Genomic DNA, 24239 nt, shown 5'->3' with positions numbered 1-24239 from the left:
CTCACTAGCCACAAACAAAGAGAGCGCAGCTCACTAGCCACAAACAAAGAGAGCGCAGCTCACTAGCCACAAACAAAGAGAGCGCAGCTCACTAGCCACAAACAAAGAGAGCGCAGCTCACTAGCCACAAACAAAGAGAGCGCAGCTCACTAGCCACAAACAAAGAGAGCGCAGCTCACTAGCCACAAACAAAGAGAGCGCAGCTCACTAGCTGTAACCACTCACATGGCACTCTGGCCAGAGCTCACCTTTCCCTGGGCTTAAATCTCTTTAATTACTGACGAGAGTCAGCTGCACAAAAGGGAAAAGGTGGCACCTCAGGCAGAAGAGGTAGTGGGACACGCCCACACAGGCACCTTCAGGAGGAGGCCCTGCTAGGGCCGTAACAGGGCCAAAGGGAGGAGTCAGGGCCACCGGATGCAGGCCTAGCTATATGCTTCATCAAAAAGAAAAGTTTTAAGTCCAATCTTAAAAGTAGAGAGGGTGTCTGTCTCCCAAATCCAAAGTGGGAGCTGAAGAAAGCCTGGTCTGATTCATCTTTTTTTTCCCCAAACAATCAACAAATATGTTACAATTAAGTACATTAATTTATTATTTCATTATCAAATTGATATTGACTTCAATCTAGCTTGTTCTGCTGATTCTCTGTGGTCTGCCACTGTGTATGCAATAATACATACTTACCACTAGATGACAACAGTTTCCTAGTTGCTTGACTTTAATTATCTTTCCCAGAAGCATTACAGTAATCTTGAATGGAAATGTGATTGAAAGAGCTAGGGGAAAAAAGCTCCCACAGCATCCATTTGTAACCCGTCAACATTCACTTGCATGTGGTTGAAGAACCTGCAATCAAATTAAAAGGAAATGTGGCACAGTCACTGGGAACATTTTTCACTCTATTAATCATAGACTCATCACAGGTAATCACTAACATTTCATCCAACTGTGCTTGCACAGCTTTATTCATCATTACAATCTCAACAAGCTGTGTGTAAACAAACTCAACATGATTGGTGGCACATGACTAAACCTTTGCGCCTGTCTTTTAGAGAGCTGGAGGGATCAGACCTGTTACCAGGACAGACAAAAGCTGCCAATCTGCTGCACGCTGTGTTGATGGTGGCCACATGCGTCGTTTGGAGAGTTGCATACTTCTTCAGCCCCTGAAACCCACCTTCGTTTGCAGGTTTGTGATCCAGTTTCAGTAGCTTATGTTGTGAAACTTGAAGAATGTCATTGTTTCTGTTGTTTCTGTCTAAAGCAACAAGCTGTTGATGTTTCTAAGAAGATTAAGTGTTGCAGTACTAAGAACTACAAGCTGGTAGAACACTAACAACAACAAAGACTTTTTTTTTTAACTTACAGCACGTTTCTTTACACAGGGAAAACATTATGTCTTAGACTTATATACTTTTTTGATCATTTTGATCAATTAACAAAATAGCAGAAGTTGCTCACAGTCCATATATGTTGTTGTCCACTGCACTTAAAATTTTTTGCATTTAATACATGTTGTTATTTTCTAGTTCATACTGCTAAAGCAGTTTTTGCCAAGGGGTAGGTAGGGCTGCTAACCTAGAAACTTAGTGGGACAGCTTTCAAGAAGAAGTAGCCTCGTAGTTGATGGTTCAGGGTTTAGAAATAGTCCTAATCTTCCTCACACCTGCCAGGGCCGTGCCAAGCCATAAATACGGGGATCATAAGAGGATCAACCTGGTGTCGGTGTGAAGGATCCTGCTGGATAGTGATCCTGGCACAGGCAAAGATTTTAAAGTACCTACCTAAGAAATACACAGAGGGGTGACAACAGTAGTGAAAGGACCTGTTTCTCTATAAAAATCAAGTAAAGATGTTTTGTTTTTGTTTTCTTTTTTTCCTAATGTGATGGATAAAATGTGCTGGGAAGGAATAAATCAGAATCTGTTTTTCTGTCATCAGAAAATGAGGCTCTTTTGAGAGAGAAGCTGCTTAAAGACAAACAATTAGTCAGTTAGTTCTGATATGTTTTTTGTTTTGTTTTTTCTCATGCTTTGATTAGCGCTTTGGACACTGTCCACTCAATAAAAACTAATGACAACAAGCAGGTGGCAGAAGTCTAAACTGCATTTCAAATTTAGCTAGAAACCACTAGAAATGTAACACATTTCCCATTTATGTGAATTGACTTAGCAGTTATTCTATATTTTCCTGGCATCAGAACTCTGGGACTGCCTTAGAGCAGTGTGGGTTCCCAATAAAACTGTCACTTCTGAACAAGGTATCCCTCCCTTCAGGGTATAAAAGTGTAACTTACCTGGGGCAGTAGATGTTTTGTAGTACGAAGCAGCTGAATGAGTGTAAGGCAGTTAAATGGCAATTTGCACAATGTTTGGGTGCTTTTCTATAAAATGAGACTGGCCTTTTTTTTGTGTGCGTGTACCCTGAAGCGTTGTCGCAGAATACTAATCTGTCTCCTTCCACAGGATCTCTGCTGCATTCACTGCGGTGCTGATTACTCATCGGTTTTGATATGGAGGCCCAACAGAGACCTTTCTGTTTCAGCCACAACAAATACGGTACCGTGCTACCACACCTGCTGGTGTTGGAGCTATAAAAATCAGCACTTCTGACATGTCGACTTCCTGGCAGCTCACCCCTAAAACGGACTCCGTTCCCTCTTTTGAAAGGACATACATTTTTACCCAGTGAACAGGACTGCTTTGAACAACATATGCTTCATTTGGCATCAGTCATGTTTTAATTACATTTGGGGAATTGAGAGTGGAGACATTTGAATGCCTTACTGAGACCCCAAAACTGTAACAAAAAAAAGAACTCGATTGATGTTTGTATGTGTGTGTGTGAGGGTGCAGCGCAGCCTTGGATCCGCAGTGGAACCACAGTCCGCCCGGGCGCCCAGCCTTCGGGCCGGAGACACTCCATACCAGCAACTACTCTCTGGTGTTACTGATCCAGCTCAGCCTGCTCTCCTTTGACCTGTTTGTCAACTCCTTCAGTGAGCTGCTGAGGACTGAGCCAGCTGTGCAGCTGGTACTTTTCATGTACGTCAAACTTTTTCACTGTTTCAGCCTAACGCAGCCTCTAGCTCAAGGGGGGGAAATAATTCTCAATTTATCTGCACTGAATCTTTTGAAATGCTGAAGTAAAATGTATTTTAGACAAGACAATAATCCTGCCGACAAGCTCTTCCTGTTTTCATCATTGTTTTTTCTGCTGCTTATACTGTTTCCTTTTCTTCAACAGAATCCAGGACATTGCCATCCTGTTTAACCTGATCATCATTCTGTTGATGCTGTTCAACACCTATGTGTTCCAGGTTGGACTGGTTGCCATATTGCTGGAGCGGTTTAGAACCATGCTAATGCTATCTGCTCTTTACTTGACCTTCAGCATCATTCTCCATTCTTGGCTTATGGTACGTCGTTAAAAACAAAGGCGAAAATGCCGGATTGGAAAATTCACATTTTTATGCCACTTTTTTGGGGAGATACTGTACAACAAGCTTACAGACATTTAAAATGCTTTCATTTTGATTTTAATAACTGCCAAGAGAAAAACATCATGAGAAAGAAAAAAAGAAAGAAGATAAAACTTGGTTAAAATGTGTCATTATATGAGTCTGAGAAAATAACATCATCATTTCTCATCATTCTGGTTGTAATTGTTAAATTATCTATAATGTACAAAGTCTCTGAATTTATCACAAAGTGGCCTTTTTGTCATCCTTCTATTCCTTTCAGAATCTGCGCTGGTTAAATACAAACAGATTTATTTGGACCGACGGTCTTCAGGTGCTTTTTGTGTTCCAAAGAGCTGGTAAGATAACAAGTTCATGCAACAAATGTACCTCTTTTCATTTAGAATGTTTTCATGTAAACACTGAAGAGTATACAGTACAAAAGGTTAGGATTTTTCCACTCTATAATCTGATTATACATATTAACTTGTAAAATAAATGTTTACATTTTGACTGAATAATTAAATTTAGATTTTGCAAATGAGACAGGAGAAAATACATGGAGACAATACAAGCAGGTGAAGCAGTTCAAAACAGCAGTACAGATTTAAGCTAAAAACAACAACAACAACCCATTAATGCCCTAGTAAACTGTATGATCATTTCACCCACCTTTTTATTTTTCCTTTACCTGTCGCCTGTTGTTACTGGTTACTCTTCCAGGCAGTGACATCACATTTCATCACCATGTGGGTGCCACTTTTATACATGTATAAGCTCATAAGTGGATAAAAGCTTGCATCGTCTAGCTGGCATTACTCTCTGTAGGTGATCTGCGTATGAGAAGAGTCATGTGCTATTTGTCTTTGCTTTGTCTGCCACTTAAGACCTGTCCAGACAGCTACTCAGTGTGTAAGCACAGCCATTACCTCACTCAGTTTTAAACACTGGTGGGAATTTTCAAGTTTTCTCCCTGTTTATTTTGCAATCACATAAATCTCTTGAATAACCTTGATCACTGTGCAAACTCATTACAAAAGAGTCACTGATATGAAAATCTACATTCACATCAGTCATGTTTCTAATTTACAGACATTTGTAAATTAAATATCCGTATATTTTAAAGCCTCCTAACATAATTTCCTGTTTGCAGCTTCTGTGCTGTACTACTACTTCTACAAGAGAACCTCAGAGTATCTGGGTGACCCTCGCCTCTATGAGGATTCGCCGTGGCTGAGAGATATGTTTTCACGGGTCAGACAATGATCTCTCTGCAATAGATCACACCAACACTCAGATGCCTAGTTTAAAAACGGCATTAAAAGAATATCAAAATACAGTATGTTACAAAGAAAACCCATGCAAAACAAAGAACTGGTCACTGTAATCCATTTGGTTTTAAAGGAAATTTATTCAGGGCCCATTCTAACACATCCTTCGTGAACTATTTGACAAGCTCAAAAGAATATTTCACAACATTTCCTTTCAACACAGAGAGGATTGTGCCAAAATTTTGAAAGGTGTCTTAGAACAAAAACACCACAAAGTGTCATGAGGGCTTGTTTTCCTGCATAAATGATAACAAAAGAATGACATCAAATGTGAAATAGTAAATGTTTTATATCCTGCTGGTACCAGTCACCATATAGCCTCCTTTCTTTTCTTTGTTTTTGTATTTAAACAAAAAAACAACAACACTATATTGCAATTGATTTATATAGATTTGAGATTATGGTGTTGCTTTAACTGTGTTTGTTATGTTGATATTGATCAGAGCTTAACTTTTATGGCTCAACCGGTTACTTATCCTCACTGTCTGTGAAATCTAAGTCATCATGTACATCTGAACTCTCTGTATTTAATTTTCATACACTACACATGCTGAAAACCCAATAAAATGTTGTTTCAAATACTGGTCATTGAGATATAATGTGTACATACTTGGACATATGATTTATTCTTTTGCTTCAGTGCTTCTTTCAAAGCATGACTCCAGATGATGGAAGCGAAGCTGATTCTTCAACTTTTCAAACTCTTTGTGGAGTGACTCCATCTGTAGGTTGAACTGTGGATACCGAGAAAACAGAAAATGTTTTTTCTTTTTTAAAGAAACCAGCATCTTAATGTAAAATTCACCTTGGATAAGAGGATGCAATATTTAGTAAAAACTGATTCACTGTGACAAAATAAAGGATTACAGGGCTCTAATGTAATTTACGAGAAAATCAAGGACAGCAGGAAATCTATATCCTTAGTAATCAAATGCTACAGAGAACTCACAGAGAAGCTGTTTTTGTTGTTTTATATTCAGTATTAATGTTGCATGTCTACTTTTTCTTTTAAAAAAATCACTACTTAATATAGAATTTAAAACATGGATAATTAATAGTAAATCACTAACCGCCCCACTGATATGTTAAATTACAGTGACTGACAAAAACAACAACCAAACTCACCCGTATTGCATATTTATAAAACTTCTCTGCTTCCTCCTTTTTGCCAGACTGAAAACAAAAGGTTCATCAGTGTTAATTGAGTTGCAGACCATGTGTTTAGTTATGTAAGTAAGTAAAGTTTGTTTGTATACTCCTTTTCAAGACAAGTGCTTTACACAAATATTAAAAATACAGTCAAACGAACACACCTGAATCAAGAAAAACAACACAAAACAAAATTTTTACCAAATTGCTGGTCTGAATAGATGCATTTAGGCATTTTTTTTAAAGGAAGCCACAGAGTCATTGGTGTGCAGCAAAAGCGATAAGCTGTTCCACAGTTTTGGCACTAAAGTCTGGAAAGCAAAATCCTTCTTAGTTTTCATACGGGCATGTGGAATCACAAGGAGACCTTTATCTGCAGACAAGATTGAAAAGATTGATGATATAACTAGGGGCCTCATCTTGTAAGGTCACAGAAGTAAGAATCGAGATTTTGAACTATCTAACAATGAGTGAACTTATGAGTTTGAGTTAAAAGTGTTGAAGCAGCATTATGGACAGATTGGAAGCAATTAATAGATGCTTTAAACGGGCACAAAAACAAAGCATTGCAATAGTCTAGGCAGGTGGAGATAAAGGCATCAACGTGCATCTTCAGTAGTGGGCAGCTACCAATCCTGCACCCGGGAAGCAGTGTGTAGAGACAGTACCTTGCCCAAGGTACCTCAGGGTAGCCATTCGGTGGATTTGAACCCCTGACCGCCTCCAATCACGGGGCGAACACTCTACCTACTGAGCTATCGCTGCCCCATAACAAGGGACTTAAACCAGATCCTTGCAGAATGCCACATGGAAATGCAGCCGTTTCAAACCCAAAATTTCCCAATGAGGACAAAAGTGTTCTATAAGCAAGAAATGAAGTGACCCACTCTAAGAAAGAGCCAGAGATCCCTACCATGTAGTTTAACTGTTGGACTAAGATTTGATGGAGATTTGACATTTCAAAGGCTGAGATAAGGTCAGGCAAACCAAGGGCTGGCTGAGCAATCACCCTTATCCGCAGCCATCCAAAGATCGAAACTTTAAGGAGAGCTGTGGAGTGCAACTTCCTATAACCAGACTGAACGTTAGCAAGAATATTGTGCTTCTCCAACACCTTCGTGTCCCAACCACCTTTTATTTTTGTTTTTGTAATACTTTAGCAATTTAGGAAGTTTTGAAACAGGTCTATAGCTGGTGTTTAGTGTAAGGTCCAGATTTAGCTTTTTCAAACCTGGTTGGATAACCACCTGTTTAAAGAACTCTAGGACACAGCCTGACCACAGAGGGCCAAATGGAGTCTAAAACTTAAGACATTGGCTGAGTTTGCTGAGGGTTTAATTTGGAGTAGTGTTTGACATACATAGCTAAAGAAAGTGGGTGAAAAGATTCTACAATTTTGGGATGTGTGAGAGTTTATGATCGAAAGGGCGATCTGTGGGAGTTGTAGTCCTTATCTGAAAAACCTGGTGTACTTGGTGTTGGAGGAGAAACAATGTTATTCTCAGTGTCAAATAGAACCTTGGCATTCCCTTTTCCTATTGTAAATAGGACATTTTGTGGTTTTCCCACAGGTACTCAGTCTTAAGGCAAAGCCAACTAAAACTGCAAATAGATTTAGTGATCCAAGGAGATGATTTAGCGATGCTGTCTTTTCTAATTTGTGGAGGTGCCACTTTGTCCAGTATCTTTAAACACCGCGAATCGAAGGAAGCAGAACTCAGTTCCATGTCATGAGTCACAATCAGACTACTGATTTCTGCAGATTTTTGAATCACAGAGTCAGTAATATGTTGTGAGTACTTCACATGTGCAGAAGACAAGGTGTCAAGGTTAAAAGAGAGCTCAATTAAAATACAGTTAGTCACTAATATTAATTGATACTAATCAAAATGTCCTACTTCAAAGTCTGCATTCCTGAATTGATTTTAGCCATTTATCATATTGATCGACATGCAGCGTCTACTTGCACAAGCATTTTCCCAAATTAATTGGTGTCTCATTAAAGTGTGTTCAGTGACTAAAGCATTGGCTTTACCAAAGGGCAAAAGGATGGATGTTGGCGTTAGATTCTATGGAGGTTAGGGCTTTTTACTCTGAACCCATCCCTCATCCTGAAGAGTCATTTATTCCAAAGCTTAAACTGACTCAATTCTTACCATAACCCTAACCACTCAGCTCTTCTGACTCCTGTAGATTGTTTTTTAATTTCTAACAAAGACACGCTGTTCTGTAGTCTTCATAAAAGGGGATGTGTCAGGCCACTGTGCGCGAGATTATCTTGAAATACAGACGGAGGACATTAATAATGACATTAATAGTGTTTTATCATCACTCACCTTGAGGCAAATGAGAGACAGGTAAGCCCAGACCTCTGCATTCTGGTTGTCCAAATGGTTGGCCTCAGTCAAAGCTTCCTCAGCTGTACAAAACTCCTCCAACTAAACAGACACAGAAATGCCCACTGAAACAACAAAGGGTGACTTCCTTTCAAAACAAACAGAGTAGGGCTCCCAACTATTCTTTTAAGTTAGTATTTCAAAAGTATTTCTTTTAACAATAGAAACAGGAGTGTACTTAAAACCTTGAACCATACACTGAGTGGAATCACAGGTTTTACAATTTTATTTTATTTTCCATATAACAAAAATAATTCTGAAGGCACAACATAGAAGCTTTTTTTGAGTTTAATACGATCCTTCCCATCAATGTTCTGAAGGTAAGAGTTTTACCCGGTAACATGCACCGCCCAGGCCTAGCCAGGTCAGGCAGGATGGAGACTGTTCACAGGCCTGCAGGTACACAACCTTGGCTTCCTGAAACTGAGAGTTAAAAAAAATAAGACAGAGTTACACTGTATAACTTTGTGGTTTCACATGAGATGTTTTAAGTCACATTTGAGTTTTGCTGTTATTTTCCAAGACATATGGCTGGTCCATTTTGTTTCTTTCTTGAAAAATGCATGAGGTAAACTCTCACACAGTGAATAGATGCTAGCAGACCCAGTACACATGAGTAACTGTCTGACTGATCAGACAGTGATGCCTGTCTCAATATCTGACCTTCTCCTGCATAAAGTAGCTGGATCCCAGGCGGAGCAAGACAATGTGAGAGTCTGATGGCTTCTGCTGGAATTTGAAGCTCCACTCGTAGCTCTCCTCAGCCTCATGGAACTCCCCTCGTAGATAGTGACAGTGACCATTCCAAGCCCATGCATCAGGATCCTGGTGAGAAAGTGGGCAAGACTCTTTGGGTCAATAGTCAGCAAAGTTGCTTGACGAATGCTTCTTCTAGACACATTTCTCAGTCTGGATGAAACTTATTATATAAACTGCCCAGGGTTCCAGGATTAGAAACATCAATGTTCACGTGAAAGACCACCTTATAAAGTGCTTCCAGCTGAAATGATGAGGGACAAAATTCATGCTGCTTGTTATGTGAAAAATCCGAAAGTTGCGGCTGAATTAGACAAACACAGTGAAAATCTTATGAAGTGTCAGTGTTCCCCTATGTGTTGACACAGACTGTGTGCACACAAAAGACAAAAGAAAATAGTGTTGTCAAAAATGACAATAGTGTTCCTATTTTTCTTATTTGTGTGTTGTAAACTTTATGAAAGAACTAAAAAAAACAGCACTTAATCTTTTGAGTTTGGTATATGGCGGGGCGCAGTGGACACCCAAGTTTGTAAATGCAGTAACTCAAGTACGAGGCAACATAGAATTTTCAAATCAATACCATGGTTGCATCTGCTGAAAATCTCTTTAAGGTTTAAATCTCAGGGATCTTGACTTCAAGGTCAGAGCTCAACTTTTCTAAAAAAACAAAACAAAACAAAAAACTAAGAGGATTTTCACATTTATAACACAGGTATGTCTACTAGGAGGCTAAAGGGTAGCACTATATTTAAAAAGAATTACAAACAAAAATTAGCTGATGCTTAAAGCTGCTTTATTTAATATACATCCATTTTTTTCCCCAATTTGTATCGAATTAGGTCTGATTGAAGGACTGATGTGATGGTAAGTTGTCTGCTGCTCCGCTTTGAATATTGGCAAGAACTTGACACAGGGATTACTTTAGGGATTTTAAGCAAAATTGTGGCCAAGTTCAAGACAATATCCATAGGTTGTTTTGATTTTTTTTAGGCTTTTAAAAAAGAATTTCACAAGAATTGCTAGTTCCGCTGGAGTTTTGACTACCCCAACAATCAGATGATTCCCTATGAGCAAGCAATTAGCGACAGTGGGGAGGAAATCTCCCTTCAAAGAGGAAGAACCCTCCGACAGAACCAGGCTCAGGAAGGGACAGCCATCTGCTGTGACTGGTTGGGGTGGGGGGAGTGAAAATTAAAACAAAACAAAAAAAAAGCCAAAGTGATATAAAAGCAGCTTAATTAATTCTTGCAGTGTAATTTGCTGTTAATGGCCTTTTCCAATCCCTGCTTGTGTTTTTGTCACTTTTGTCCGGGGTCAACGAAGCAATGCTGGAGATTATTTCTGTGTGAGCTTTCTCTTTTCCAACTTGAAGGCTGCTGAGAGGCCGCAAGGTTTTGTCTCCCTGTGCTACTCCCGAGAGGCCAGGGTGGAAAAGTTATGCGCTGGTTTGTATCCAAGGCCAACATTTTTTTAATTAGGCTGACAAATAAATGTTGGTCATTTTGAGGTCCTGTGGTAGCTTCCATTAGTTGTTCAAGACAACTACGTCTCATATGAAATAGTAATTAGTGTACAAGCCAGAGTCTAGAACATGATCTGGTGGCTGACCCTGCGTGTCTATGATGAATTTCAAAACATCATATTCATTTTCCACAGGGTAGAGTGGCACCCCTGTAGCAAGCTCCACAGTTACCAGCCCCAGAGACCACATGTCTATTGCTTCATTATATGTATTACCAAGCATAACCTCAGGTGCACTATAACCAACTGTCCCCACACAGTCACCAGGAGTCACTGTAGATGCCGGCTGTGTGTGTACAGCAACCATGTGTGAAAAGTGGTCAATAAAGAGATGCTGAAAAACATGTTCATGCAAGCATCATTGGGTCTGCCGTGATATCTTTACAATAGGACTTCTGCTCCTGAACCTCTGCACACAGCGTCTGCAAATCCAGGCTGTATGAAGTAACTTTGATCTTTATGCAGGACTGTAAGCTGTCGTCTGTGAGGTATGAGGGATATTTGTTTTTAACATAGTTCACGGTGGAGAATAGCTGCTCACATATGTATGTGGATCCGAAGATCAACAATCCACAAATTAGGCATACTGGTAGGCCACTCTCATCAAAAATAAATTCAAATTAATCTACGCAGGCATCATTAAATGTTCTATTTTCTTCAGATATTTTTCTTTTCTTACATTTCTCCATACTTGACCTACCTGGGGTTGAACGTCTCAATAAATGCACGGCGTTTCAGCAGGTATACCAGTATCCGCTAGTGTGGCGCTTATTTTGAGCGACGAAGAATAATGAAATATAACTTTATTTTTATATTTCAAGATCACAATAATCTTCCAATTTAGAACTACAAGTTAAAAAATAACTAACACAAATAAAATACACTTCAGTTAAATGAATATAATTTATTTTCCAAAACCATGTGGAGCCGCAGTATAAGAACAAAAGAGCCGCATGTTGCTCCAGAGCCGCAGGTTTCCGACCCCTGAACTAGAGCAATGATGCTGGAGAAGACTAGATGTTAGCTTCGGTGTATATCTGTGCTGTTAGACCAGCAGAAGGAGAATGATCTCAAGAATAAAACTAGGTCTGATTTCAATTCACTTAGATTTTGGGAATTATTTTTATAACACTCAGCTCCTTACAAATTATGTATATTATGTGTAGTAATTGATCCTACACTGGAATGTGTTGTCATGCATATCTATAGAAGGTGAGCATCAAAAAGTAACAGTGGCTGTAACTGATTACTTTGTCATATACAATAAATATGCACCTTGAAAATATAAAAATAACAAATATATTTATTTATTATTCATTTGTTTGGTGTTTAGTGAAGATAAAAAAAAGAATAGCATGATAAATTAGACAATAAATTGCAGGTTTCACACTTTACAAACAGAGCACCAAATGCTTTCTGGAAAAGTAATGCCCTACATGCAGTTGAACACTCATGTAATATTCCTCACCCAGTCGATACTCGTGTTGTAGCCAGAGGTAGTGTGGAAGTACCTGATCTGTGCTGGACAGTGCCTCTTTGAGGTTGGCAGCAGCACTGCAGTAGTCTGCTTTAAGCAGCTGCAACTGGGCCAGATGAATGAAGTAGGAAGCACTGCGACCGCCATCTGAACATAGGAGCTCCTCAGATAGAGCGACTTCTGCCATCTGACAACAGAAAACAGTCATCTCTGAACAATTTCGGCTATTGCTTTTTTCATTTGTTTTATTTTTGTTCAAACATTACTGCTCAGAGCTTTTAAAATTAGACATTTATTGTTCCCAATATTACATAAGACTTTTTTTAAAAATTGCAAAAATATAAATAAAGAGAAAAATCTAATCTTTTTTCAAAATGATAAACTGCAACTGATGCTATCATACTTTCATAAAACACATATCACTAACACATGTTTCTAAAACCAAGTGTCTTTTGAAATTGCAGATTGCCATATGTAATATGCCCCTTTTTGTGCGGTAACAGAATAAACCGATGGTCACGTTCACACAGTGCTGTACAAACCAACACGCTGGGTATGTTTTACCTGCAGTGCATTGTTCTGCAGCAGGAATTGGATGATCTGTGTGTAAATAGTAGCAGGAGCTGATTTCAAGCTGACACTCGGTGCTGGAGGCTCTTCTTTCTGCATCTCTGAATCCTGGTCAACAAGTTCTGGGTAAAGGAGAAAAATAAAGCTACACAGTCAGATAAAATCAGTTACTCCAAGGGTTTATTTTCTTCTGCCCTATGCCCTTTGGGCTGAAGTGCATGAGAGCTCTAGCAGACAGAGTAGTAACAAAAGTAGTTCCTTGACAGGGAGATGGGGCTCAGGGGAACAGAATGGGTTGAACTCATGCATAGACTGGCATTATTGCACTTGACACTGTCTTGTATATGTCTGTATTTCTGTTTTTTTGTTTTCCTCACCTTGCATAACTCTGGGAGAGTTTGTTGTTTCATCTGCCTCCTGCTTGTTCTCTTCCTCTTGGTGTTTCTCCTCCTTGTCTTTCTCCCCCTTCTCCTCGCTCTGCTCTTGCTTTTTTGCCTCTTCTGCATTCAACAGCTTTGTGGCCTCCATAAAAGCCCTCGCAGCCTGGATGGAGTCGTTCTGACCCACATGGAACAAACCTGGAGCAAACACCCAACAAGGTTACTCCACGTTCCCCAGCATGCATCCCTCTTCCACTATTGTTGTGGGTGTTTAGGTTACAGATTGTTTTATATTCATGTTTTTTTGTTTGTTCATCATTTTGTCTGTTCAGTCTGTGTCAACTCTTAAAGAGACCAGTCCAGGGTCTACCCTGTCTCTCACCCTATGACAAACTGGGCTCCACCCAACCCTAAATTGAAGATGATGGTTGGATATTTTAAAGACAGATTTACAAACCAACCTAAATCTATGAAAGTCACACACAACAGTCAAACTGTCTTGAGTAACCTGCGGGGCCTCCATTACACTGGGGGTAGACAACAAACAGTAATAGCTGCTGACAAATGAAGTTTGGTAGTATCATTTTGCTGTTCACTGATACAATAGCAGCAGGAAGCAAAACAGATCCTCATCTCACCCAGCAGTGTCCAGGCCACCACGCTGAGAGGGTCTAGGCTGGTGGCTCGCTCAAGGAAAGTCTGGGCCTCACTGTAATGCTCAAACATCACTGCCAATACCCCACACATCATCAGGCTGGAGCAAGAAGAGGATAAAGAAACATCGGTCTTGAACTCGTGAAACTGTTTGACGACCTGTTTTTTATGCTGCGGCTCGCCTCCTGACTGGCATTAGAAAGCATGCCTCTATCACGCCTGTTCTTATTGATTTGCATTGGTTACCCATAAAGTATCGCATTGAATTTAAAACATTGTTGCTCACCTTTAAAATGATAAATAATTTAGCCCCTCGTTATCTTGTCGATCTTCTTAGTCTATATGTCCCTGGGTGAGCCCTCGGGTCTTCAGCCCAATTACTCTTGGCTCAGCCTAGATCTAGACTTAAATCTAGGGGTGACCGTGCTTTTGCCCTGGTTGCACCTAATCTGTGGAACAACCTTCCTATCACTATCCGTGCGTCAGACTCCATTTTATCTTTTAAATCCCATTTAAAAACTCACTTATTCAACATAGCTTTTCCATCTAGTTAGTGTCCCTATTTTATATTTGGTTCAATTTTTTATTTATGTACTTTATCTTTTAGCTATATCTCTTCTTAGTAACTTTGTTACATAGTTCTTATATTCCCTACTTTGTTAATAGTCTATTATTTAATCATGTCTTAATTTTCCTGTTTTTATTGTAAAGCACTTTGGTGTACCGCTGGTCTTTTAAACGTGCTATACAAATAAAGTTGTATTGTAAGTAACCACTGAACCATGTTCCAATAAAAGATAAAACACGAGCAGGTAGGTTCATTGCTTGTGACGTCAGAAAATACAGTGGAGATGAAGAATACTGTGACAGGAAGTAACTCTAAATATCTCTCTTCCTCTGTCAAATAATAATATACAAATAATATACCATCATGATTTAGAATTGAGCTGATTGCTAGACTATACTTATACACTCTATAATATTTAGATATATATATAATATGCAGGCTAAAATAATTATTCAATAATTAATCTCTTATTAAATTAATGATTTGCTTAAAGTGAAGATCAATATTGTAAGGAGTGCATTTCTAACCTGGGTTGGTGCACTTGGTCGATAGACACAGCATCATGATAACACTCTTTTGCCTTCAGGTAGTCTCCGGTCAGCATGTACAGGCCCCCCCACTCAAACATATAGGTGGGCTCATTTGGGTGCCTGACCACTAGCTGCAGGTTAATAAAAAAATATCAGAAACCACTTCATCTATTTTAACAACCATTATCATTATTCAGTGCTGCAATGTGACTTGTGTCCACTTGACGAAACAAAAGAAAAACATTCAAACATAACATTATTATAAATATTCTTGAGAATAATAGACAAATATAACCCAGTCTTTATATGACATTCTGACAAGTAATTAAATCTGTCCGGCAAATAGTTGTCTGTCAACCTTATTCTGTTTTTTTTTTTACATAAATCTTCCTGATTATTTTTTTTTTCGCAATGAGCTTTAGAGCATTGTTATTATACCTCTTTCCAGTAATATGCAGCCTGCTCGTAATTCCCAGTAAGCTGTGCCTCTCTGGCAAAATGTGAGAGCTGAGAACAGTGTAACTGGATGTTATCTGGGTAGCCCTCAACAGCATCTGGAGAATAAATCTGTTAAGGAAGTAAGGATAAAACAAAAAAGTCAAAAGATGTCCTCACAGACTGTATATGAAAGTGTGTGTTTGGTACCTTGCTCATAGCAACGTGCATCTCATCAACCAGGTAGACATAGAGTTTGCTGGCAAATTCCTTCAGCTGTTGATCATCCGTGAACGGCTCTGTCCGCCTCATCTTGTCACGTACGATCCTCACCACCGCATGCTACAAACCAGAAATATACACAAGCCGTTGTGGAGAAATAATGACACTAATGTAGAAGAAAAATATGACCAGAACCATTAGATCGATCCCTAAAAATAGTTTCAGTGTCCTTGTAAATTTCATTAATCCATCATAGATGTGGGCAGTTGGTCTGACCTTCATTTGTTCCTTGAAGACAAAGTATCTCCCAGAGTCATTGAGCGCTCCTATCACCTGAATCTTCATTTTCTCCAAGCTGTCGTCTTGGGGAATTTCACAACTTGTTCCAAATAGTTCCTCACACTGTTCTGAAACATGGGACACCGTGTTTGCTACCTGCCTGTGGAAGTCCAGCACAGCCTGCAGGAGCACACAGAAGGAGAGAATACATCAAGCATGCAAATCTCCTCGATTGGGCAATTCATTGTGTGTGTGTGTGTGTGTGTGTGTGTGTGTGTGTGTGTGTGTGTGTGTGTGTGTGTGTGTGCCTGTGGAAGTCCAGCACAGCCTGCAGGAGCACACAGAAGGAGAGAATACATCAAGCATGCAAATCTCCTCGATTGGGCAATTCATTGTGTGTGTGTGTGTGTGTGTGTGTGTGTGTGTGTGTGTGTGTGTGTGTGTGTGTGTGTGTGTGTGTGTGTGTGCTTTACTCTTTCTGCTCTACTAGGACCAGCTGGACGTTTAGGTTTGGGAGGGATCAATGCCGTCACCCTGCAAGAAACACAAAAACATCTCAATACACTCACTCATTTGTGTTTCACAGTCAGTCAGAAACAGAGGGGGCAACTACTAAATTTAACACTTACGTGTGTGTGAAAGTGTTGATAAATGTATAACTCTATCTCGGTGCTACAATCTAATAATGGAGCCAAAAGAAGCAGGTCAGACTCAGTCACCACATGGTTTAATTAGCACATTACCTTTGGGCTAGCTCTTCTGGTGATGGTTTTGGTACCAGCGGTTTCTCCAAGGCTATCTCAATGATAATATAAGTTCTGGCCTCCACATACATCTGCCATTAACACAAGTGAAGAGTTAAAGTTTTCCAAATTTCTGCTTAAACAGAAAACACATCAGCTAAATACGACTTTATAATATATTGCAGTAATAAGGATGTGCAGTAAGTTTGAGCATCTACTGCTGCTGATCTCTGCTCAGCTGTACTAAATTGCAACTGGTACTGGAGTCTCCAGTAAATTCTCCTAATCAATGTTCGCTCTACTTATTCATGTTTCTGAGCGAACGCACAAACTCCCTGAGCGATCCCTTGGACCACTGTGAGCAACATCAGACGTGTGCACTGCGGTCACACCAGCATCGAATCCATCCAAGTTACATGGTTTATTAAAATAATCAAATTACAGCATTTACATTTATGTTAGACTACTTTTAATTAACTGCTTTAGCCCACTTACAATGAAAATTTAAACAAATCTTGTTCATGACCTGTGTAGTATCTTAACACTATTGGAAGTAAAAATAACTTAAACCCCAATTTTGAAGACACAACTTTTTTTTGTTTAGTTTTTTTGTTTTGTTTTTTTGTTTATAAAGCTCTGACTTGTATTATGAGTATGAGTCTGTGGTCTGGGGGAGAGTCCTGTAACTCTCTGTCTGCAAAATACAGTATATACCAGTGTTGGGCAATGAATTATATAGTTACTTCTTCAAAAAAGTAACTGAGTTATGCAAACAACAAAGTTTTTTGCAGCTGTTTACCTAAAAATGCAGCCAAGGCATTTTTTTTAAATAAACATTTCAAATTATTTACAGAACAATCAGCTGTTCTGCATCAAATTTGATGCCACACAAATTATTTGTGCCACCCCAAAAATAATTTCAGTCCACTACGAGATAAAGGAGAACAACAACCTGATACCTGCAGGCCTGACAACAGGAGATGCATCACTGCTGTAACACCTGTAACATTCAGCAGTTGTTCTGACACACACAACAAAACTATTGACTGCAATACACACTAACTATACAAGATTTGCGCTAAACGTCGCCACGCCGCTTTGCTAGCTAAAACACCGGTGTCGGCACATAAGGACGCTGTCATAGCCTGTCAACGACATTGATTAGCTGCGTACAGTATATACGAATGTGAATCGCATTATTGGCTGGATCCCATATGGGAGCAGCCAGTCATTTACTGACTAACACTGCAAAACAGAATTGTTAAAGTATTGATTTTAATTTCAATTCAGGTTAGATTTTTTTGTGTGTGTGCGCAACGCAGATTTTCTGTGCGCAGAGACCGTGCCAGCAGTGCGCAATTGCGCACACGCGCAGCTTAGAGGGAACACTGATAATTTTATTGATTTCTTCGCTAATGCTGTGCAGAGTTATGTTGATGTTTACATGGAGCTTAGGGTTCCCTCGGCATTGACTTGTGGCTCAGGTTCATATAAATCACTGCAGGCCAGCTGCAGTTAATGGCACAGCTCCTTCACTGTGATTTGCATGTTGCTGATATAATTAAAAAAAACTTTATGTTATGGTCTAAATTCTTATAACTGAAGTCAGGTTTAATTGTTTGAGGGGGGAAAAGGAACTGTTGGACTTTGCTTATGCTGGAAAACTTATAAAAACTCTAAAGAATTATTCACTTGTGACCATCAAAACTTTTCTGACCTTTTTGCCTTGCTCATTGGAATCTGTGGGTCCCTTGTTGCTTCCATTCATGTTCTTTCCTGCTTTGTTAGAGCTGACAATATCTTTGGCCTGGCTGGCAGCTTCCTTAGCTTTTTCCTTTAAAACACTGATGCTTCGCTTGGCCTTTGAGTGCAAGAGAGGTTAAACAATTCACATAGCAATTTAACAGCCCTATTTAAATAAAGGCAATATCAACTGCAACCCCAGAGTTGGAACACTGTGTAAATTGTATTTATAAAGAGAGTAAAATTATTTCCAAAATTCATAAACCCATATTTTACGCATAAATATACATTCTCAGTTTTAATATTTGATTTGTTTTCTGATTTTTACTGTGAATAAAATATTGGTTTGTGAGATTAACTAAGTACTCCATTCTGTTTTTATTTATATTTTACAAGGAAACCAAATTTAAAGCAAATGAGTGATGTGTGTGTGTTACTGGAACCTTATTCAGCAAATCTTCCTCAGAGAAAGGCTGAACGCTGTATGCTCCTCGGATTCGCTGGACTCCAGGATACAGCAGCTGCCCAAAGTCTATAAATGCCAAACCATGGTAGGGGATTTCTGAGTCCTCAGCACCTAACTACACACAAACACACACAGGTCTGGTCTGGTCTCCATCTCAGTTAGACTTAAAATCACATGTTGTTTTTTCTAAGCTTATTGCATATGATATCCTAAATACTGGAAATCCAAACACCAAAGAAGAGAGAATAAAAAGGAATACTAACCTTTGATAATGGAGCCAATGACCTCATGATCTCCACTGGCCACAATCTGCTCTTAGTTATCCTTTGCTTCAGCCTGAAATTATAATCAGTACTGATACACACATTTTTATATTCTCTCTTTGTGTTTTCCATCATCCTAGAGCAATTCACCAAAGGCATGGAGGGTGCAGCCCAGGGGACATCCCATTCCCACCTCCCAACCCAGAAGCACCCATTCAACCTATATCGGCTTACACTGACATGACTGCCTTGATCTTTTTTTGTTATATTAAAAGCTTGCTATATTTTTGGTAACCCTAATCTTGTGTGATGTAATAACAAAACACTGTGAGATGCGAATCCCACTTTAATCATGTTTAACCTACCCTTTCATGTGTATTACAGTTGTTTTATATTATTATTTTTTTCCTTTCTTTATTCCTTTGTTTTATTTTTGTTTCCTAATGTGTTGCAAAGACAATGTCATTAGTTGGCCGACAACATGAGAGATGGGGCACAGTGGATGGAGGTCCAGGACCACCCCGAGGTACCACCACAGCCCAAACCCACCTAGTGAGCAACTCCAGATCCCACCAGTCCCAAGGTCACATATTAAATTGTTCTGGCAAAATAAACAACAACAACAATTGGGGCGATCGTGGCTCAAGAGTTGGGAGTTTGCCTTGTAATCGGAAGGTTGCCGGTTCGAGCCCCGACTTGAACAGTCTCGGTCGTTGTGTCCTTGGGCAAGACACTTCACCCGTTGCCTACTGGTGGTGGTCAGAGGGCCCGGTGGCACCAGTGTCCGACAGCCTCACCTCTGTCAGTGTACCCCAGGGTGGCTGTGGCTGCAATGTAGCTTGCCATCACCAGTGTGTGTGAATGAGTACTCCCATATATCATTGTGAATATTGATGTGACAATAAAAGTGATTTGATTTGATTTGATTTGAATGGGTGGATGACTGGATTTGTAAAGCGCTTTGGGGTCCTTAGGGACTAGTAAAGCGCTATACAAATACAGGCCATTTACCATTAAACAACAACAATGATAATAATAATCAACATGATTAATTCAGAAAATGGGTTTAAAATGTTGATAAATACAGCTCTATTGTCTTTTTGCAAGAATGTCATGGTTTCTAAATGTGTGTCTTCAATGAGAAGGTTTGTCTGGATGTTAATATGTAACTATTTCTTTGATTTCCAGTTAAGAACTATTGTTGTCTTGGCGATACTTAGAGAAACAAGGAGTGGATTCATGTATTTGTTTGAGAGAGTTTCAACTTCAGTGCTACTGCCAAGCAAACAAAGGGTTGGTAAAACAGACTAGATTTCTTTCACTGAGGAAAAAAGGTGTCATTTTGGAGAATGTTGACTAAACTGTGATAAAAAAAAATTAAATTTTTACTATGGATATTTCACATTTTCGTTGTCTAGCTGTAACATCTACTCTTACCAGTAGCGTTTTATAGTGATACAGTTAATATTGAGCATAATAACTGAGTTCAGCTTATTGGTGCAGCCCTTCACAACAGTCCCAATTTCTCATGTGGGCCTTTGTGAAAACCACTGCACTAGTTGTTTTTTCTTTCATACATTTGACCTTTACTCTAAGCATTAAGCCTATTTACTTACTGTATACTTGCACAGATCACATGCTCACTGTGTGCCTAAAATCAGTGATAAGATCAAATTCCTTTTTCATTACTTTCTGATTTCCTTGCATGCCTGAAATGTTCTGAATAAGGAAATCCTGCTCTTAGACTCTGCTATAACATGTGTTCTGTAACAAAGAAACTGGTGACTGACTTTCCCTTTCTAGATTAAATTCGTAAAATTGTAGCCAGCAGGTAGCATGGTGGTCCGGTACACAGAGAAATAAAGGAGTGATTTGCATGCTCAGCCTCCAACCTTGTAGTTCCCCCTGCGTCCAGAAAGCAGTACATCTCTGTGTCCCAGCTCACTCTGTTCTTCGTGGTCTCTGCCTCATCACGAAATGCCCGGTCCTGTGGGAACATTTACACCACAAGCCCGTAAATAAGCTTTCACATGCTGTTATCTTCAATGGAATTGTGGTTTTTGGATTATCTGTGGTTTTCTGAGATTTCTGAGTTTTTGTCTTCCTTTGAGTTTATCGACATTGATTCTTGGGTTTTATTATTTTCCTCAGTTCTTGATTTGTTGAGTGGACAAATATATAAAGAGGGAGCTGTCAAGCAGGAGGAAAAGAGTAAGACCTCAGAGGAGGTTCATGGATATAGTGAATAAGGATATGAATAAGGAAGCAGAGTCTGGGGATGAGGGGAATGACCCGCGAGGTCACTGAGGCAGTTAAACAACTCCTTGGTGGCAGAGCCCCTGGTGTTGATGAGGTCCGCCCCGAGTTCCTGAAGGCTCTGGACGTTGTAGGGCTGTCCTGGTTGACACGCCTCTGCAATGTTGCGTGGAGATCAGGGGCAGTACCTGTGGACTGGCAGACCGGGGTGGTGGTCCCCATGTTTAAGAAGGGGGTCCGGAGGGTGTGTTCCAACTACAGGGGGATCACACTCCTCAGCCTCCCTTTTTTTTTTTTTTTTTTTGCCTGTCCCGTTTGGCTCTTTTGCCATCAGAATTGTTGTCTAAAGGCAAACAAAGATGCCCAACGGATTTACTTTACCAAATTGACCATCCCAGCCTTGCCGTAATGGTCCATTTGATTCACCTTTTATTGTTTATTTTATTTTCACTTACTGAATACGGGACAGACTTGACTGGGGGAAAGAAGGGGAGAAAGAAAGAGGGAAAGAGAAACAGCTGAGAAGAGGGATGGGGGAGAAGGGCAAAAAACATAAACCAACAGAACGGGCAGAGAAAAAAAATGCATATATCAATCACCTGAATCACCTGCTGAGAAAGAAAAAAGAAAACAAGCAGAAGAGAACAAGAGTAATAGAATAAACAACATCACAATGATATATGGGAATATGACAGTAAATACTAAATATTAAACATTATTGTGCAGCACATAAGATCAACAGAACACAGTGTGCTTTGAGGTAGGAGCCAAAAAGGGTGTAGTTTGTGGGTGTGATCACCCGTGTGTACACCTGTGAGCATGGACGCGCTTGTTTTTTTTGTTTTTTTTAAAGGTTCCTTCATGTAATAATCTGCTAGAGGGTGTGGGGAGCCACAGCCCCATCCTCCAGGGCATGAAGCAGGTATGGAGGAGATCAAAACTCCAGACATCCAGAGGCCCCCAGAACACAAGAGACCAAGGAAGACCAACAGAGGGGCAGCCGCGCCACTGTCCCAGAAAGAGCTGAGGAGAGTCCCAGATGAGGGCTCACTCAGCAGCCGCAGAGCAGAAGCCAGGGGGAGTTGCAGTGACGCGCCCGTGAGCTCCGCCGGCAGCCAGCCGTGCCTGAGTGACCGAGCCCCAGGCCGAGAGGCCGGGGGCACCCCACCTCCGAAGTGGCCCGAGCGAGCCCCAGGCTCCAGGCCCCGATAAGCGGCCGCCAAGGAGTGAGCCGGTGTGTACCTGGACGCCCATCCCCGGACACAAAGAACCACCAACGCACCGATGTCTGAGGGGGTCCACCACTGGCAGGGGAAGTGGTGGTAGGGGGAGATAGGCCTCCAAACCTTGGAGGGCCTGAGATGTCCCCAGAGAGGTGGCGCCTGACACCCAACCTGACATATAGACACAGACGTACAGGCACACACAGATACAAACATCCATTCCCACCCTCATGCTCTCATATGCACTTACTCCACACTCAACCAACGTGGAGACAGACATAAAGAGACGCTGTACACACGATCACACTCCCCAAGCGTACTCTACAAACCGGGTCTAGGTACCCTTGCCCCTGGAGGGGGGAACTGCACCTAGACCCAGGTGGTGTTACCCTTTTCCCTGCGGTGGGGGGAGGCAGACCGCCCCGACTCCGCAGCAGCAGGAAGGCCCCACACTCCAGACCGCAGTCGGACGGCCAACTCCTCCTCCTAGCCCCCCCGCTCCAGCAGGTCGCAGAGAATGGGGGTGAGAGAAGACTCCAAACCTCCCTCCACCCGCTCATTGTAGTGTTGATGCATGTGTGTTCTAAGGTGCATTTAAAACCCAGGAGGGCATGGAGCTACCTGCCAGAGAGCAGCAGGTAAGCGCATGGTCCCTCCTGCTAGCCCTCAATGTCTACGTGTATTTAAAATTGAGAGGTGGGCAACGACGCCAGGGGTGGGGTGTACACCCTGATGGTACTTTGGATTCCGTGTATCGTGCCCACCCCCAAGATCCTATATGTATGTGTAATGAGAGTGTGAGTAATGTGAATGTCTAAGTTGTGGGATAAAATTGAGGCAGAGGTAGCCAGAAGGGGACAGAGGGGGGGTAGCCTCCTCTGCACCCTGGTGACATACCCCTACTCCAAGGTCCTGCATGTGTGGGTGGTTGTGGTGGAGCGGGAAGAGGGAGGCAGCTGGAGATGGGGAGGGAAGGAAGGGAGGGGCAAGTGACCCCTCCCTGGGGCCAGCTCCCCCGCTGACCCCAGTAGGCACCCCCGCGACCCGCCAGGGAAAGGGGGCCCAGGCCCATCCAGACCGGGGCCCAGTGCAGCAGCGCCTCCCGGCCCCACAGAGCCCGGGACAGTCCACCCAACCCCACCACAGAGAAAACTGCACCCACCCCACCATCCACTCATCTTCCAGACTACATAAGACAATAAACACCCAGGCTGAGATCTTCCTCCACCTCTCCTGTATCTCCCCCTCCTGCAGAGGGAGCTCCTGAGGAGAGGAAAGCTCCTGCAAGATGCTACAATCTCCCCCACCAGTTGAAGAGCCCCCCAGGTGGCTCGATGCACCGGCGGCACCCTGCTCCAGGGCTGGGCCCCCATGCACCCACCCGCCCACAACCCCGGCAACACACCAACCAGGACCCAAGCCCCCAAGGCCCGGGTCCCAGCCCAGAGACGGAGCGCCCCCAGAACCTCACGCCCATCCTGGACCCACCCAGGGGCAGCCAGGCTACCAGGTCAGTAACCCACGTCCGTCAGCACAGACCCTCCCCTAGCCCCGCTGCACACAGCCACGAGGAAACAGTCACCTCAGAGCCAACAGAGCCCCTAACCGGACATGACCGTTACCCCGGGTTGAGCCCCCCAAGGAAGATGCCTCCGGGGAACCCCCCGACGGCATCAGGGGCAGTACCTGTGGACTGGCAGACCGGGGTGGTGGACCGGAGGGTGTGTTCCAACTACAGGGGGATCACACTCCTCAGCCTCCCTGGGAAAGTCTATGCCAGGGTGCTGGAAAGGAGAGTTCGTCCGCTAGTCGAA

General features: G+C 41.6%; 2 protein-coding genes and 1 long non-coding RNA gene across 5 annotated transcripts in view; 2 read left to right on the top strand and 1 right to left on the bottom strand.

Annotated features, from left to right (window-relative positions):
• The first annotated feature begins 402 nt into the window (after window positions 1-402).
• LOC309708138 lies at window positions 403-2952 on the top strand. Its single transcript, XR_014277180.1, has 4 exons — window positions 403-526; window positions 844-923; window positions 1053-1189; window positions 2466-2952. It is a non-coding gene; the product is annotated as an uncharacterized lncRNA (long non-coding RNA).
• A 7-nt stretch (window positions 2953-2959) lies between these two features.
• On the top strand, window positions 2960-5372 carry LOC309708094 (transmembrane protein 138-like). The gene is made up of 4 exons (XM_082535851.1): window positions 2960-3044; window positions 3247-3418; window positions 3744-3819; window positions 4614-5372. Exons 2-4 carry the CDS (start codon window positions 3293-3295, stop codon window positions 4724-4726), a joined length of 315 nt encoding a protein of 104 aa, XP_082391977.1. The 5' UTR covers window positions 2960-3044; window positions 3247-3292; the 3' UTR covers window positions 4727-5372.
• Window positions 5373-5401: 29 nt separating this feature from the next.
• Window positions 5402-24239, bottom strand: part of cfap70 (cilia and flagella associated protein 70) — a 28162-nt gene continuing 9324 nt past the window's right edge. For all 3 annotated transcript variants that reach the window (XM_082535342.1, XM_082535343.1, XM_082535344.1), the window contains 19 exons: window positions 20839-20933; window positions 18947-19019; window positions 18661-18798; window positions 18192-18335; window positions 16475-16566; window positions 16205-16265; window positions 15729-15911; window positions 15441-15572; window positions 15234-15362; window positions 14793-14926; window positions 13682-13797; window positions 13041-13241; window positions 12658-12785; window positions 12128-12280; window positions 9000-9161; window positions 8670-8759; window positions 8277-8378; window positions 5917-5964; window positions 5402-5525 (listed from right to left, as the gene is read on the bottom strand). In XM_082535342.1, coding sequence (XP_082391468.1) covers window positions 5415-5525; window positions 5917-5964; window positions 8277-8378; window positions 8670-8759; window positions 9000-9161; window positions 12128-12280; window positions 12658-12785; window positions 13041-13241; window positions 13682-13797; window positions 14793-14926; window positions 15234-15362; window positions 15441-15572; window positions 15729-15911; window positions 16205-16265; window positions 16475-16566; window positions 18192-18335; window positions 18661-18798; window positions 18947-19019; window positions 20839-20933 — 2292 coding nt within the window. In that variant the 3' untranslated portion in view covers window positions 5402-5414. The remainder of the gene's footprint in view (window positions 5526-5916; window positions 5965-8276; window positions 8379-8669; window positions 8760-8999; window positions 9162-12127; window positions 12281-12657; window positions 12786-13040; window positions 13242-13681; window positions 13798-14792; window positions 14927-15233; window positions 15363-15440; window positions 15573-15728; window positions 15912-16204; window positions 16266-16474; window positions 16567-18191; window positions 18336-18660; window positions 18799-18946; window positions 19020-20838; window positions 20934-24239) is intronic.

This window comes from Aulonocara stuartgranti (genome assembly GCF_965226115.1).
Source record: "Aulonocara stuartgranti genome assembly, chromosome: 1".
Taxonomy (NCBI): Eukaryota; Metazoa; Chordata; class Actinopteri; order Cichliformes; family Cichlidae; genus Aulonocara; species Aulonocara stuartgranti.
Note: the sequence above shows the minus strand (reverse complement) of the source record. Positions and strands in the feature narration are given on the sequence as shown.